Consider the following 14,880-nt stretch of genomic DNA (forward strand, 5'->3'; position numbering starts at 1 on the left):
ATGTGTTTATGACACAGGAAATGACATATAAAGCAATTAAAGAATGTCAATAATATTATGGTTAAATGAGGGGCCAGGCACTAAAATGACTCAGACTGGTAAGCCTATGTTTGACACAGGCTTTATGTCATTGACAGAAAGTCACATATTGGTATCAGAGCCAAAGATGATCATATTCAGGGGCAACTATCATTACAAGCTGCTGTTTTGGGGGGATTGTAACTTAGGAGTTTCCCAGGTCCCTGAATTGTAGTGTTCTTTTCCAAATCATCATATTAGTTCCTTGCTTCTAATGCTTCCCACCAGTTGACTTTCATGATTGTTTAAAAATGCCCATATAGATGCCAGAAAACAAGAAGAATGTTGAAAATAAACTCTTATACGATACTCATCTTTTTGCATATGACAGAACTGCAACCTACTGAGCAGTATTCTGTCTGCATATTTATATTCAATGACTTTGCAACAGCTTGTGGTTTCAAAAATATGTTCCTGCTGTTACTGTCTTCAGCGTTTGAGAGTGTTTTATCTCAAAATGGAACAACTGGACTTAACAGCCTTAGCTAAGCAGAACTATGAGTGGGAGGAAGGGAAAAGAAATGATACTCCTAGGTCTTTGTGTCTGGATGAAAGCCAGACTGTCTGCTTAATCCAGGATCATATTAGCCAACAACTTCCTTTTTATCCAGTAGTTGCTAGTAACGTGCTCTAACTGAGGTCTGCAATATTCTGGGAGTAGTATTATCTTGTTTCTTCATGGCACAGCTTCATGAAAAATTGCCACTTTTCAGAGTACAGTTGAGGGAGGGGGGAACAGGAGATTTATTTGCAATAAGAATATGAAGAGAAGAAAAGGCTGAACCTCCCCCTGCCCCCCCCCATACCTGTTATTATAATCCCCATCCTGGATTTCTCTCATAGTTGCAGATGGTTTTTTCTTCATTTCTTTTAGGAAAGCCTGTTATATTTTGCCTAATATTTTGGCCTAGTTGTTTCTACCTTCATGAGCAGTAGCATTAAGATTCCAGCCCATCCTTGAGAGGTAGGAGCAGACAGCAAAACCGGATTTCCAGGGCCAAGTATACTTTGTCTGGATGTTAACCATTAAAAAAATATCCTGAATCTTCGGGGGGGGGGGGAACCAGGCGAAAAGTCTGTTTATCCCCCCCAAAAAAACTCTTCTGATAAATGGGGAGGGCTGAAAACTACAGAATCTTGTAGGGATTCTATAGCAGTAGCCCAGATCCGGGGCCTGCACAAAACCCATTGCTGGAAGAGACTCTCAAGATCAATTTACACTCCTTGTTTGGGGGAAAAAGGGAGGCGGCTAATCCGAAAAGACAGCCTAAAATTAGTCAGAAGGGAGGCTCATCCTACCTCCCACGTACTGAAAAGCCTATCACAGAGAAAGTGTTTTCCTGGAAGAGAAGTGCAAGATAATTTCAAAGGAAGATCATCAGCATGCTTTGAACCGGAAGCTCTGCTTTTGATCCTTGCCAGGAGAATACCTTGGAATCTCAAGGTTTTCTGCACAGCATAAAGGAGCAACTTCAGAGCAGTCTGTTCAGATCCTCCTCCCCCACCCCCCGCCAGCGTGTCTATTGAAAAGTCTGGCAATAAGATCAGATTTTGTTTCTCCCGTTGTCTTTTCTATCCCCGTCCCCTCTACCCCACCCCAGGCCCTGCCTTCTGGAAGAAAGAAACATCGAAGTCTTCCTGGAATATTGCGATAACTTTGCGGACCTTTTTCAGCCCTGCAAGCAATTTGGTGGTAAGACAATAGCGATGTTCTTTTCATGTTATTTCTCTGGCTGGATATGCATTATTGCCAGATGAGTGTCAGATGTCAGATTTATTGATGTTGTCGAACTCTGCTTTTGTGTACTGAGCGCAACATTAAAACGGCAATGTAATTTAGCTGGAAGGATACTTGAGCATGGACAGTGAGTAGTGCCTTCACGGACACAAACTTTTAAAGCAACTAAACACAAACAGTTGGCAATGTTAATAGGCATATATTTCTATAGACACATGGGGAGTGGGGAGAATAAATGTTTTCCTAGTTCAGATTTAGAGTATTTATTTTGTTGGCTCTGCACATCCTCAATTGTCTGCAACATCATTTACAAGAGATTTCCTTGGGATTCCCTCTTGTTTATTTTAATGCAGAATTCCATCCCAAGTTAAGGAGATGATATTATGAAGATCTTACCTACTGAAGAAGCTTTTCAAAGCAATCTACAAAGGGAAGGGATTTATTCAAGTACATATATGTATGAATGGGAACCAAGGAAGAATGCAATAGTTAATCAGCCAATATTTTTATGAAACAAGTTTTAGTACAGTTGGTGATAGCTTTTGTCTATGCCATTTGTATAAAAGAAAGCTGATGATAAATTTAAAAAAATCTCAAACTGGAGGGAAAAGAGTAGGTTTTATGTTGCAATTCTTAGGTATAACTATATCATAAAGAGTTCAATGAAATGTACTTGACAGTTTGAGAGAAGTTACACTTGGTGGAAATTACAGTATTTTAGTTGTTAACAAGTGCAAGGAAAAGGGAAGAGAGGATGTCTATACTGAAAGATGGGTACTGATTTATCAGGCACATATTAAGAAGGTGGTCTTGACTTATAAAACTCAAAGAAGCTTAGGTTTCTGTGAAGTCACGTCTCCCATTTTGCACCTGTCTAGTTGATATGATTGGCAGAAGAAGCTCTGTTGCTTCTGATGGTCAGAGGCCTGTTCTTTTAGCATGCAAGAAAAGATCTTGTCCTATTGCTCTTAGCTACAGAAGACCCCACTCCCTTGGAAGCTGGGTTTGCCCTTCTTAGTATTTGGAGTCCTATACAGGTATATCTCTTTGCCAAGCTTAGAATTGTTAGATCATTTTATTACTTACTATTATAATTGCTATTCATGTTAATTTTAATCTATAATCCTAACTGTTTTTATATATTGCTTTTGTCTTAAATTGGGCTAGATGCCTTGAGTGCTTCAGACCCAGAAGAGAAAGTAATTAATAAATAAAAGTAAACATGTCTTGCCACAGCCAAAAGGTCACTATCTCATTTAATCCCCCATTGATTTTGAATCCCTTCAGATTAATAGCCTAGAATTTACTTATTAGAAATACAGAGTTGCTTTTCTTCCTCGCATCCTCCTCCTCATTATCTTCCTCATCCCTCCTATTATTGTCTCTGGGAAGAATTAAAAGTCAGTTTGGCATTGTGGTGAAGGTCCAGAAACACTCTGAGAATACTCTTGAGTACTAGTTACACTTTAGGCATGAAAGCCAGCTAGGTGACTTTGGGCCAGTCCTTCTCTTTTTATCATCTGACAGGATTGTTGTGGTCAAAATGGAGTACTATGTATGTTCCCCACCTTGAGTTATTTATAAAAAATGGTAAAGGCAAGATAAAAACAAACAAATGTAAATAACTAGAAGAAATAAAAATAGGAGATCTTGTGGGTGTGCCTAGGGAAGAAAAAAGCTGATGAAAGTATGTAAATCATGTCATTTGCATAATGATGTCATACACATACATGCCTATTAAGTTACTCCTAAATTTTAATATGTATGTCTTATGAAAGTTGCTTTTGCAAACAACCTTGAACATAGCATGCAATAAATATCCCTTGGGTAACAAATTTCCTTTATTTAATTTTTAAAAAAGGATTTCCTTTGGTTCAAAGAGTTATTCTCAGTAATTTATTTTTTTTAAAGGAAGGGCTAAGAAATGCTCTTTGAAGCTCTAAAGATGTCACACACATGGGCAACATGAGCTATGCAATTTCCTGTGACATTTCTGCACAAAATAGAAAGTATATAGAATTATAATATGATCCATTCAAATCTAAAGCTAATTCCCACTCTTGGTTTTCTCTACCTCATTCTAGAGTTTGATTTAAAACTGCCAGCAGAGCTCTATTTTATAATTATCTATGGTATCCTGTCAAAACCTCTCTAACTATCAACATCTGCACACAATTTTCCTAACTTCTTTAGAAAGGTCATATTTATTTAAAACTTTATCTCTCTAGAGAAATGAAACACTTGCACAAATACTGCTTTCCAGAATTCAAATATTTGTCCTTCATGAAATAAAAACTCCCTAAAGAATGCTGCTGTTTTTAAAGTCAGTCTAATATTTAACTGGCATTAATGCAAGATGCATTACTAGCCAACTCACATTTTAAATCAAAGACTGTTTTCTGATTATTTTATTTTCTGCAGACTAATTCCTACTGGAAAATGTAGTGGTAAGTTATCTGTGTGATTGGGTCACCACTGATAAGCCCTATTGTTTCACAAAATAAAGATTGCTTCATATTACTAATTAGTTACTTTTTCATGTGCCATTATACATTATCCTGTGTCATGATATGGTGCTCAACTATGGTACTCAACTATGGAGACATTGAGTATCGTAGAAATTTATATGAACTATAGTTTTTGGTTTAACGATAGACCTACCAATATAAATATACCATTGACGTAGATATGGATATAGCTATTGATATAGATATAATATAGATATAGAAAGCCCTAATGATAGACCGTTGTCCTGAGAGATTCTGTAATATCAATACATTATTACTTGTCGTATTTGACTGAGACAGTCCTGGTTAAAATGGAAACAAGCTTCAGGTTTAGGTTCTTCCTCATTGAGCTCAATCGGAACAGTTTGTTTTTAAAATTCTGAATCTGTATGATCCTCTCAAAGAGATCAACCAGATCTCTTTACTTGAAAGCCAGTAATACCAGTGAATTGAAGCAGAGGTGATATTCAGCAGGTTCTGACCAGTTCTGGAGAACTGGTAGCAGAAATTTTGAGTAGTTCAAAGAACTTGCAAATACCACCTCTGACTGGAGATTTTACAGTATCCTTCCCCTGCCAGCCCCACCAAGCCACACCCACAGAACTAGTAGTAAAAATTTTTGAATCCCACCACTGAATTGAAGGATACTTTTTTTTTTAATAGACATGGCTGGTGGTGTGTGAAGTGAATTCTTGATAACTTGTGCTTCTGTGGTCCTGCCTTCCTAAACATAGGTTTGGGGTATAGTGAGTTAAGTATATCTAGTTCAATTTTAACTCTTTTTGGTTGCCAGCAAATTTCTAACATTTTATGCAAGAGTTTTTCCATTCTTACGCTGGAGATGAAAATTAAAGCCTAAGTCTTCTGCAGGCAAGGCATTCAGTTCTGCCATTGAACTTCCATTGAGTTCATTAGACATTTTGCTTGCATATGGACAAGATATATACATCAGGGCATGAGCAAAAGTTTCACACACAAACACACATAGATTGTGTTTAAATGCTAGTCAGAGATTGTGTCAAATGCACATGGGAATAGTGGGGAACAATCCCAATTTATATTCCAAGTTTGCATTCAGTTTGGTTATATATATATGGTCTTATCTCTTGTGACTAATGAACACAAGTGTATTAAAAGACAGGGGACTTTTGCTAAACCACAGAAACGTTTTCTCTAATAAAAAAGGATTACCACTAAAGTTATGACATCTTTTCTTCTTTGACAGTTATCTTTCCAGACCTTTAAAAATCTTTCATTTAAATTGTATTCTTAATAACTTCAGACTTTTATCTCTTTTCGGTTTTTCATTCCATCCTTCCTGTTGTTCCACAGCCACAAAAGTGACTCATTCAAAGTGACAGCCCAGGAAATTGAACAGAAAAACATAAGGCTTTTGAAGCTCAAAATCAACCTAGGAACTTTTCTTTGTTTCTGTTTTTTATTCTATCCATTAGGAACACGCATAACTAAAATAACTAAGGATGTACTTAGTCAAACAAATAAACAAAAATATTTTAAGGATCTGGGCAAAGCTAAAGAAAAGATTGTTACAGGTTTGAGAAAGCTAAATAACAAAGGAGTATTTATTGCTAAGATAGACTGTTTCATGCATTCCTAACAGTTGAATGTATCTGTAAATGTATCTATTAATCACTCATCTATTTCACATTTTGGGGGGTTTCAACCCAGACTGCAATAAGAAGATTGTCCATACCTCGTGCATTTGAAAGGAGTTGGGTGAAAAGTGTTGCCTTGATGTTTCCAAATGCCTACAAACAAATACACATACATGTAGTCCTTGATTTACAACCGCAATTGAACCTAACATTTCTGTTGCTAAGTGAGAGTTGTTAAGTAAATTTTGCCCCATTATATGACCTTTCTTGCCATAGTTGTTAAGTGAATCACTACAGTTGTTTGTGACATGGTTGTTAAGTGAATCTGGCTTTCCCATTGGCTTTGCTTGTCAGGTCACAAAAGGTGATCATATGACCCTGGGACAAAGCAATTGTCATAAATATGAGTCAGTTGGCAAGCATCTGAATTTTGATCATGTGACTGTGGGGATGCTGCAACAATTATAAGAGTGAACAATGGTCATAAGTCACTTTTTGAATGCTATTGTAACTTTGAATGGTCACTAAGTGAGCTGTTACAAGTCAAGGACTACCTGTATCAACTCCTTCAGAATTTAAGACACCTTCCAAAAGACTGATGTAAAGGGGAGCCAGGCATGTATAATCTGATAAGCCAGAACTATATTAACATTTGGGTGGTCTATTTATCTGTGTTTTCAGTTTTTTAAAAATGGCAAACTTGTGTTGCTTTATCTGAATAGCTTCAGTGTGGCTCTCTGTTGTGTAATTCAAGCTAAGACTGCATTGATCCCTAGCAATTTTATTTTCTAAAAAGAACATGGATACAAATATGCTGAAATTCTACCATAAATGACATGGAAGATCACTGCACAAATGCAGAAGGTGTTCAGGATTAAGGTCTAAAACTGTGGCCCGCTTATTAAATATATCTAAAGACAGCAAGCATGTGGATAACTATTTTCCCAATTTGTTTTAAAATTGGATCAAGACATACAGTTCAGAATATAGTTTGACTTGGTATTCTTTATCTTGATTCTTTCCTTTGAAAATATAGGCAGGAAGAGATCAACTGAAATTGGTGACGGTTTGTAAAAGCAAAGAACCAAAAAGCTACTTTGGGTACAGCTTGGTTTTGATGTGAGCAAAGTCATGTTCCTAAATCTCCCACCTCTCAATGCATTTTTCCCACTCCTTATTTTATACCAAGTCTTTATGCTGAAACTGGGTGGATTGTGAATTGCATTAATCATCTGTGAATAAGATTTCTGATCTAAAACAGCCAACAACCGTCTGTGGAGATTTTCAGTCATCCAGATCATGGTTGTCTAAGGCGGGCAGGAAAGGATATTATTTCTCATATTCTTTCTGGGTTTTGAAAAATTATAATATCTGCAGAGCACGTTAACCTTAATTTAGTTGGAGATCTGAATGCACAAGTCTTGTGTGTTTTCCCTTTGTCAGTTTTTCAGCATTACCAGGTTGTATAGTTCATGTGAAGACAGAAAACTAATAGAGGAAAACTGGCTTCTGTTTTTCTTTTTATCAAGCACAAATTTGAAAAAAAACATGTTTTAAAATTACTCAGTGAAGGAGTGTTAGCCCAAGTTTAACTTTTAACAATGGGTTACATAAAATGAAGAAGAAGAGAACCACAAAGTATAATTAATCTTTGGAAGTTTCAGTCCCTGCTTCTGCATCTCTCAGATGGTGCAATATATAGATCAAGTATCAGATTGGGAAACAAATGAAAGATTTTTAAAAAAACATAGGTACTCTGTATACTGAAACAGGAAATTATAAATATAATTTTCAGGAATTTCCATCCTCCTCCCCCCCAAAAAAGAAAAAAATCCTTTTGCTCCATTTCCGATAATATTGCATTTAAAACGTTTGATTTATTACTCAGCTTTTACATGAAGAGTGATTTTTTTTCCTTTACTTAAGAAAGAAGCTTTACATGAAACCTATTTTCAGGTTGAACCTACTACTGCATTAATATTGCGTAAGCACTTCACATTATTTGCTGCTTACTAATGTCATATCATTATATACTACTGGCTTCGACAAGACAGGCTGATGTTGATCTCTACAATCCTTCTTTCCTAATCCTGAATCTCCCAGGGAATTTCTTGCAATACAGATTGAAGCTGTGATTTAATATCAAACTATTGAATAATAAGATATAACATTAATAATTGGCTTGAACTATTTCCAAATTAAGTGCTTAGGAATATTTGTTAGAGAACATTTTTGGGGGAAATTTGCCCTGACTCACTTAAATCCACATAACAGGTTTCTCTGAAATGGGAAAGGATTTTACATTACACTAGTTCAGTCTGGCTTGTGTGGTCTAGATATTTAATATTCAATATTAATTTTGTGACTAGATTAGATTTTCAGGAACCAATGAGCAGATTTAAGATAATAAAACTTTTGAAGAAAAAAGAAAAAAATAGCAATATTTTCATAAAAATCAATATTATAATTTCACTGGGGCAATTCTGCCATTGATGGTGATTTACTTTCTCTTCTGGAGCTGTGCCCGTGTTCTCAATGACATGGAACAGATTTTGAAGGGATACTTTCAAGAAGAAAGGAGGAAAAAAAGTACCTTTTCATGTAATTTCACTTCTAGGCTTTGTTAAAAACAATTTCATCTATACATTAACAGGCTACAGATTTGTAGATAGTGCATTTCAAATAATCTTTCAAAATCTCCATGTTCTGCCATCAAACAATGCAGTGTTTTGCAAATTATGGAGAAAATCCATTCAACATGATAATTTGGTCAAAGCTGGGAAAAATTAAGTGTTATTGAACATATAAAGTTGCTTTTAGTGAGATGGGTGGTTATATAAATGTGATTAATAAATGTATAATATGTGTTATGGGTAATACATAATTGAACATAATAACATACTAGTATTAAAGTTCCAAAGAGATAAAAATCTTAGTATGCTTCTAGCAAATTTGCAAAAATATCCAAATAAAAGAGATACTCTCAATCTTAATCTAATAACCAATATTATTGGATTCCTTGAAAAAAAAAAATGTTCTGTTTCGCTCCTTCCAAATTGAACTTAATTCTTTCTATTAGAAAATGTATTCATAGAGCATATCAGTATCTCAGAAACGTTTTATGTTGACTCTAAACTTTTTCATTATTAAAGAGATTGTTTTTTTAAGCATATAGGAGACAGACAGATAGTCTCTCCATTATTTAAGCATAATTATTTCTTGTCTCTTGAAGTATGACCAAGGTTACGGATAAAGGTTTCATGAGGAACACTAGGAAACCTGGTTAAAGATAAGCATTTTTGTTTTGTCCTGTTGATGGGTGGGAGGAGAGAAAAGGAGCAGAGACTTGTCTTCACGTACTTTTGTGGAACAGATAGAATATGGTTTCTGAAATACTAAAACCATGTGAAAGTATGTCAGATTCCTAGACAAAACATATTTTAAGTCAGAGACTTTCACAGACCTCTAAAGCAGGATCCGCACCAGGGGTGGGATTCTACCGGTTCGGACTGGTTTGGGCAAACAGGATGTTAAAGTTACATCTGGTTTGCCGAACCGGTATTTGAACCGACTGAGTAGCCCTGCCCCACCTCTCCCGGGAGTTTCCATGCTTACCATTTTTGATGGAGGTAAGTGCAGGGTCCTCATGGAGTCTCTGGGACGGGGAAAACGGGCCTTCTGGAAGTCCAGAAATGGACCTGTTTCCGGCTTCTGGTGAGCTTCTTGCTGCTGGTTGTCCTCTGCTTACCTTTCCTTCCACCTTTTCTAGTGTCATGGATTTATCCAAAGAGCTATGTTTTATCAGAACATGTCCAAAATAGGGATCTTTTGTGCCTCAAGTTAGAATTCTGAATTTACTTGTTTGTTGATTCATTTGTTTGTCTATGGTATTCAATGGAGTCTTCTCCAACACCAAGTCTAAAAGTCTCAGTATTTTTTCTGATGTGCTTCCTCAAAGTTCTTCTTTCTTTTTGACAGAATCTCACATTGCCTGCACAATTCTGATCTTTGAAAGGATGGAGGCATCCATGATTTTTTTTTCCTCCAAGCCTACTCTATGAAGTGCTAGTCTGGGCTATATTTCATAACTGCTGATTCATTTATACTTTTTAGTTGACCCTAAAAAGCAGAAGCTGTCCATTCTGTCTTCATTGCCAATTAAGATATATATGGCCACACACCTTAAGCACCTTTGTGGCTTACAATAAGCATAAAACTAATTAATAATCATAAAGACAATAATATGTCTGGTTGTTGAATCTGTTGTCATTAATTTGGTCTTTTTTATTTAATCTTACTTTTTCCTTAAACTGAGCTCCTTAATTGATATTAAATAAGTCCCCCTTTGTTTAAGAGAGATGTAAATGTATTAAACAATAGACTACGTTATACATTACTTTGGATGAAAGGCATTGCAGGAACTTAAAACAGAGGTACCATAGGTGAAATAGGAATTAGCAGTGGGGCGAGGAAATTTCATGCCAATGCTTTGCCAACTCCAGGATTAATAGAGAGCACCCAGAATGCATAATTCACCATGAATTGGCAACAATCAGGCCAAATATAAGAAAAAAATAGAGAAACTGTTGCTAATTCAACCCATTTAATTTGTTAGGATTTACCTCATTTGATTAAACTTCAAAACACATTTCTGTAGACTCAGTATTATTCAGATTAACCAGGGGCAAGCTTTTCAACTTCCCTTCAGGAGGAACAATATTTTTGAGTTAAGCTCTACAACTCTTGTGCTCAGGCCTCTGCATTTAATGCAGGCATCATAATAAGCCTTTGTATCCAGATCCTTTTTTCTCTTTGCCTGATGGATGATGATGTGAATTGAACTAGAACCCCTATAAGACCATTTTTTTCCTGGCAGTAGAAGGAAGGATGTTTCAAAGCTCTCTTTTTCCTTGTCTTCTGTACTAAAATTTATTTTCTTTTGCTTGTTTAGAAAAGATGAGCGGAAGGAGGATCAATATGTTTGTAACTGCCACCTTGTATCTTCTCTTCCAATTTGTCCTTTGCGATGGGACTGGAGCTTCTGACAATGAGGAATATGCAGAGATTATTGGTAAGTGCTCTTTTATTCCCACAAAGCTACAGTACAGAGAAATAAAATGTCCCGGTTTAACAGGGCATATTTAAGGCAACTCCTAATTGTGGTATGCATTTTCAAAATGAATGGGTAATAGTATTTTCAGCCCCGATTGAATTCCACTGGTTATCATTCATGAGCCTGTTCTGTCTTAATTTGCAATTAGTCTGCAATTTCATCCACTTATGCGTATGGTTTTGAATGTACTTTTCACAAAATACCCTTTTAGCGGCAGACCTAATTCCAAAGCATATTTTATCTAAAATAAAAGTGTAAATTAATTATGGCAATTTATTTGCGGTATGAAATTCAAAGATAATGTAAATACAGAAGAAATGTTTTAAAAAGGTAAGGTTAAAAACAAAGGAGTTTCCATCTTTGGCATTAAAATATAATCCTGCTTACTATTTCAATATTTGAAGTTACCCAGACAGTTCCTATTACTATCAAATTTTGTTTGAAAAAATAAAATAAAAGAAAGAACATTACATTAGGTATGAAAAGAAAATAGCTGTCATTTGTATATACCAGGGGCCCAGAGAGTATCTAAAAAGGTATTGTCCATTACTTTACTATTTATTATTTACAAAGCATATATGACAAAAGATAGAGGCCTACTTCTCAATTGCTCTGACAATAAACTATATAAACCCCAAAACTTTGTATGGAATGCAAGCTTTAAAAAATTCCAAGGAGTACACAGAACTCGATTGTAAGGAAGATCCTGCCTGATGTCTTAGTTATGTCCAATAACCTTTCTCTTGAAAGACACATTTCCTGAAGGGAATGAGTCACAGCCATTGAAACTGCCTCTTTCTTGTAAAGGGTAAAAGTCCATAACTTATTAGCATCACTGCTTGGATATTCAGCTTGTCTAGCAGGAAAAGCTTTTAGCAGGCGTGGGTGTTGGGTAGGTGGCAAGTTGTCAAATCAACCTTATGATGGGGACAAAAAAGAGACTCATTTTCTCTCAATACAACAAGCTGTTTTGCCTTGATAATGCTCATCAACAAGAATAATTTGAACAGAGCCTTGTGATGAACTGTATAAATAGAATATAAATTGAATATATAGACACGAAGCATTTCACTTGGGAGACAACAGAACAATCAGCCACAGGAAAGAGTATTGAATATTTTTCCTGTCAAGTCAGCTTATTATAAATAGGTGATCATTTAGTTATGATTGTAGAATTAAAAGAGTTGTCATATTCTGCAAGGAAATTTGATCTGGATGCGTGAAAAAAATGCACTTAGCAAAACTTACATGCATGAAGCTCATTTAGCAGGAGTAAGAAATAAGGGGACTCAGTTTGGTGTGATGAAGGTAGTAGCCTAGAAACCAGGAGATTGTGAATTCTAGTACTACCTTAGGTATAAAGCCAGCTGGGTGACCTTGGGCTATTCACTCCCTCTTAGCCCAACCCACAACCCAGGGTGGTTGTTGTGGGAGAAATAGGAGAAACAAGGAATAGTAGGTATGTTTGCCATTTTGAATTATTTGTAAACAAACAAACATTCTGTGAGTTTTAGTCTTCCTTTATGCCCAAAGCCAGCTAGATGAGGTTGGATTGATCCCTACCTCTCAATCCAAGGAATAAAGCAACAACAAACTACTTTTAAAACAAGATGGCAACTATCCAGACTGATTTTAAGATATTTATATAGTAGAAGAATACAACTTTCAATGATAATAAATTCCTTTAATTCTTATTTCAGTACAAAATTATTGAACCTCTTATATGCAACATCATTTTTGAAATATATGCTTCTCCATATTTTATATATCTTTCTTTGAGTATTATTATATATTAATAACTAAGCCCAGTGTAAAATGGGATAAGTACAATGGGGAAAACGAGGAGCAAAACTGAGTGATTTAGCTCCTCAGCTCAATAGAATCTTCTGAGATAAATACGATATTTAGGTTAGGATAGACTAGGCAAGCTAACCAAGACGTTTTTCAGTTCTTCAGAAAAATATTGTATAAAATTTTCCTGCCCAACCTTTCCCATAATTGTGGGAAATGATGAGTTCATTCTATTATATCCAATTTATGGCTATCATTCTAGTTCCTGCTGAAATCTGAGTAAAAGTTGGGACATCAGTTTCAACAGCAGGAACATTCAACAAGGATAGGCTATATTCTATATTTCTTGGAAGCGGCATTATTCTGAATGTGGCTTTCACAATTGCTCACCCATTAGAACTCTGGCTTTGCTCCTATTCCATTCTGGAAAATCATTCTCTAAGAAAGGGAAGAAGGGAAGAGACAAATGGGTAAAAAAAATCTCATCTCTTTTCATAAATTGAATCCTGTCTTGTATTTTAGCCCATCCATGAATAACAGGGATGTTGCTCTTTATGGGCATGAAGTTAATCTCCAAGGCACTGTTGGGTAAACAAACCCATGTAAATATAAAAATACATTTGCTATCATATTATTTGCTATCATTATCTTGCTTGTTTTGCTTTTTGTGTTTAGTTTGTGTTTATTTGCCCTTTTTCTATTAGTCATAGGTAGGCTCTAAAAGAAAAGCAAATAGGAATTTAAACAGGTTAGTGTAACATGTAATTACTGGTCTATCATAAACTCCTACTGAAGAGCAGGACATGAAAGTACCATCTCCACCTTTCAAGTTTTTTTTAAAGAAATTTGAAGACAATAAAGAGGTTGTCCTACCAATTTTAGCTCTAGTTAGCCAGTGTTTTATTGTGAACAGTCCGTTCCCAGACTGCTATTTCTTTAAATTGTCTGCTTTTGTCCATCTCCCCCACAATTCCCCCCACCCCGCCACCCCTGCTTACTTTCTTCCTGCCATATTCATTGCAAACATTTTGTATTGCAGTCCTGTGGTTGCTGATGAGGCATCCCAAGCAGCACAGGATATGTTGTGTGTTCCTCTCCAAGGACCAATCCGACCTAATTACTACCTCCCAGCTGCTGTGGAAACCTTGGGAGAAGCGTGCATGTACATGTTGTCCTCTTGTTGAAACTAATGTACTTGAGCTTGTGATAGAGAACTGTCACAGATGGAGGAAAAAGTTCAAATATACTGTTCCACCCTCACTTCCATCCTGCTAAAATGAGCAGAGTACAAGACACAGTAGTGTGTTTCCTATGGAATTTCTGCAACTCAGCAAGTATCTTTGCTAGAAAGATGTCCAAGTCCGGTATATTTTTATTACTGAGGAAATACTGACCTTTTGTATCTCCCATATGTTTAGAAGTCTTTGATTCCAAAAAGGAAATCTCTAATGTTTGAAATAGAAACAAAGACAGCTGCACTTCACGCGGTGTATAAATAATGACCAAGACAATGGAAAAACTAGGATGTTGAGATTTTTTGTCATTCCCAGAGCGGCCAAGAGTAAGCATACTCTATGTGCCTTAAGGGCCAACAAAACTAGTCTAAATATAGTTTTGGATGAAAGATTAGGAGAGCTTCCATCAAATGGTAAAATTAATTTCCAGTGTTTAGATTTATTTGTTCCATTATATTGCTTCTGAATTCTTTGACAAAAATACAAGACCAGGAAATTAAAGAAAATTCTATTTCATACTCACAAATTTTACTCTCTGGAGATACCTTAGTGAGGCAGAGGAAAGCTGCTTTCCCTTCTTTTTCTTTCCCTGAACATAAAGCAAAAGGAAACTAAGCGCACCAATCGTGCCTACCGTCCCTGTCCTATTGTTATTTTATTTTTCTTATAAGTATCTATCTCATGTATTCAAAACTATATTTATTCTTATACCTGTATCTTGTAAGCGATTGACAAATCAAATAAATACTAAAAAAAAATACAAAGCAGAAGGAAACTAAGATGGCAAGATATGCCAAGAATC

At 35.9% G+C, this 14,880-nt stretch overlaps 1 protein-coding gene across 8 annotated transcripts in view; it reads left to right on the plus strand.

Annotated features, from left to right (window-relative positions):
- Positions 1-1,386: 1,386 nt before the first annotated feature.
- The window catches only part of TFPI (tissue factor pathway inhibitor), a 47,744-nt gene continuing 34,250 nt past the window's right edge, over positions 1,387-14,880 (plus strand). For 2 of the 8 annotated variants that reach the window (XM_087919830.1, XM_087919834.1), the window contains exons 1-3: positions 1,387-1,558; positions 1,680-1,771; positions 10,891-11,010. In XM_087919830.1, the coding sequence (XP_087775956.1) occupies positions 10,896-11,010 (115 nt within the window). In that variant the 5' untranslated portion in view covers positions 1,387-1,558; positions 1,680-1,771; positions 10,891-10,895. Of the gene's footprint in view, positions 1,559-1,620; positions 1,772-2,719; positions 2,854-10,890; positions 11,011-14,880 lie in introns of those variants that run through there. The other 6 variants (XM_087919833.1, XM_026696931.2, XM_087919832.1 and 3 more) reach the window with 4 other exon arrangements.

This window comes from Pseudonaja textilis, chromosome 1 (genome assembly GCF_049901715.1).
Source record: "Pseudonaja textilis isolate UNSWEBS1 chromosome 1, rPseTex1.2, whole genome shotgun sequence".
Classification (NCBI taxonomy): Eukaryota; Metazoa; Chordata; class Lepidosauria; order Squamata; family Elapidae; genus Pseudonaja; species Pseudonaja textilis.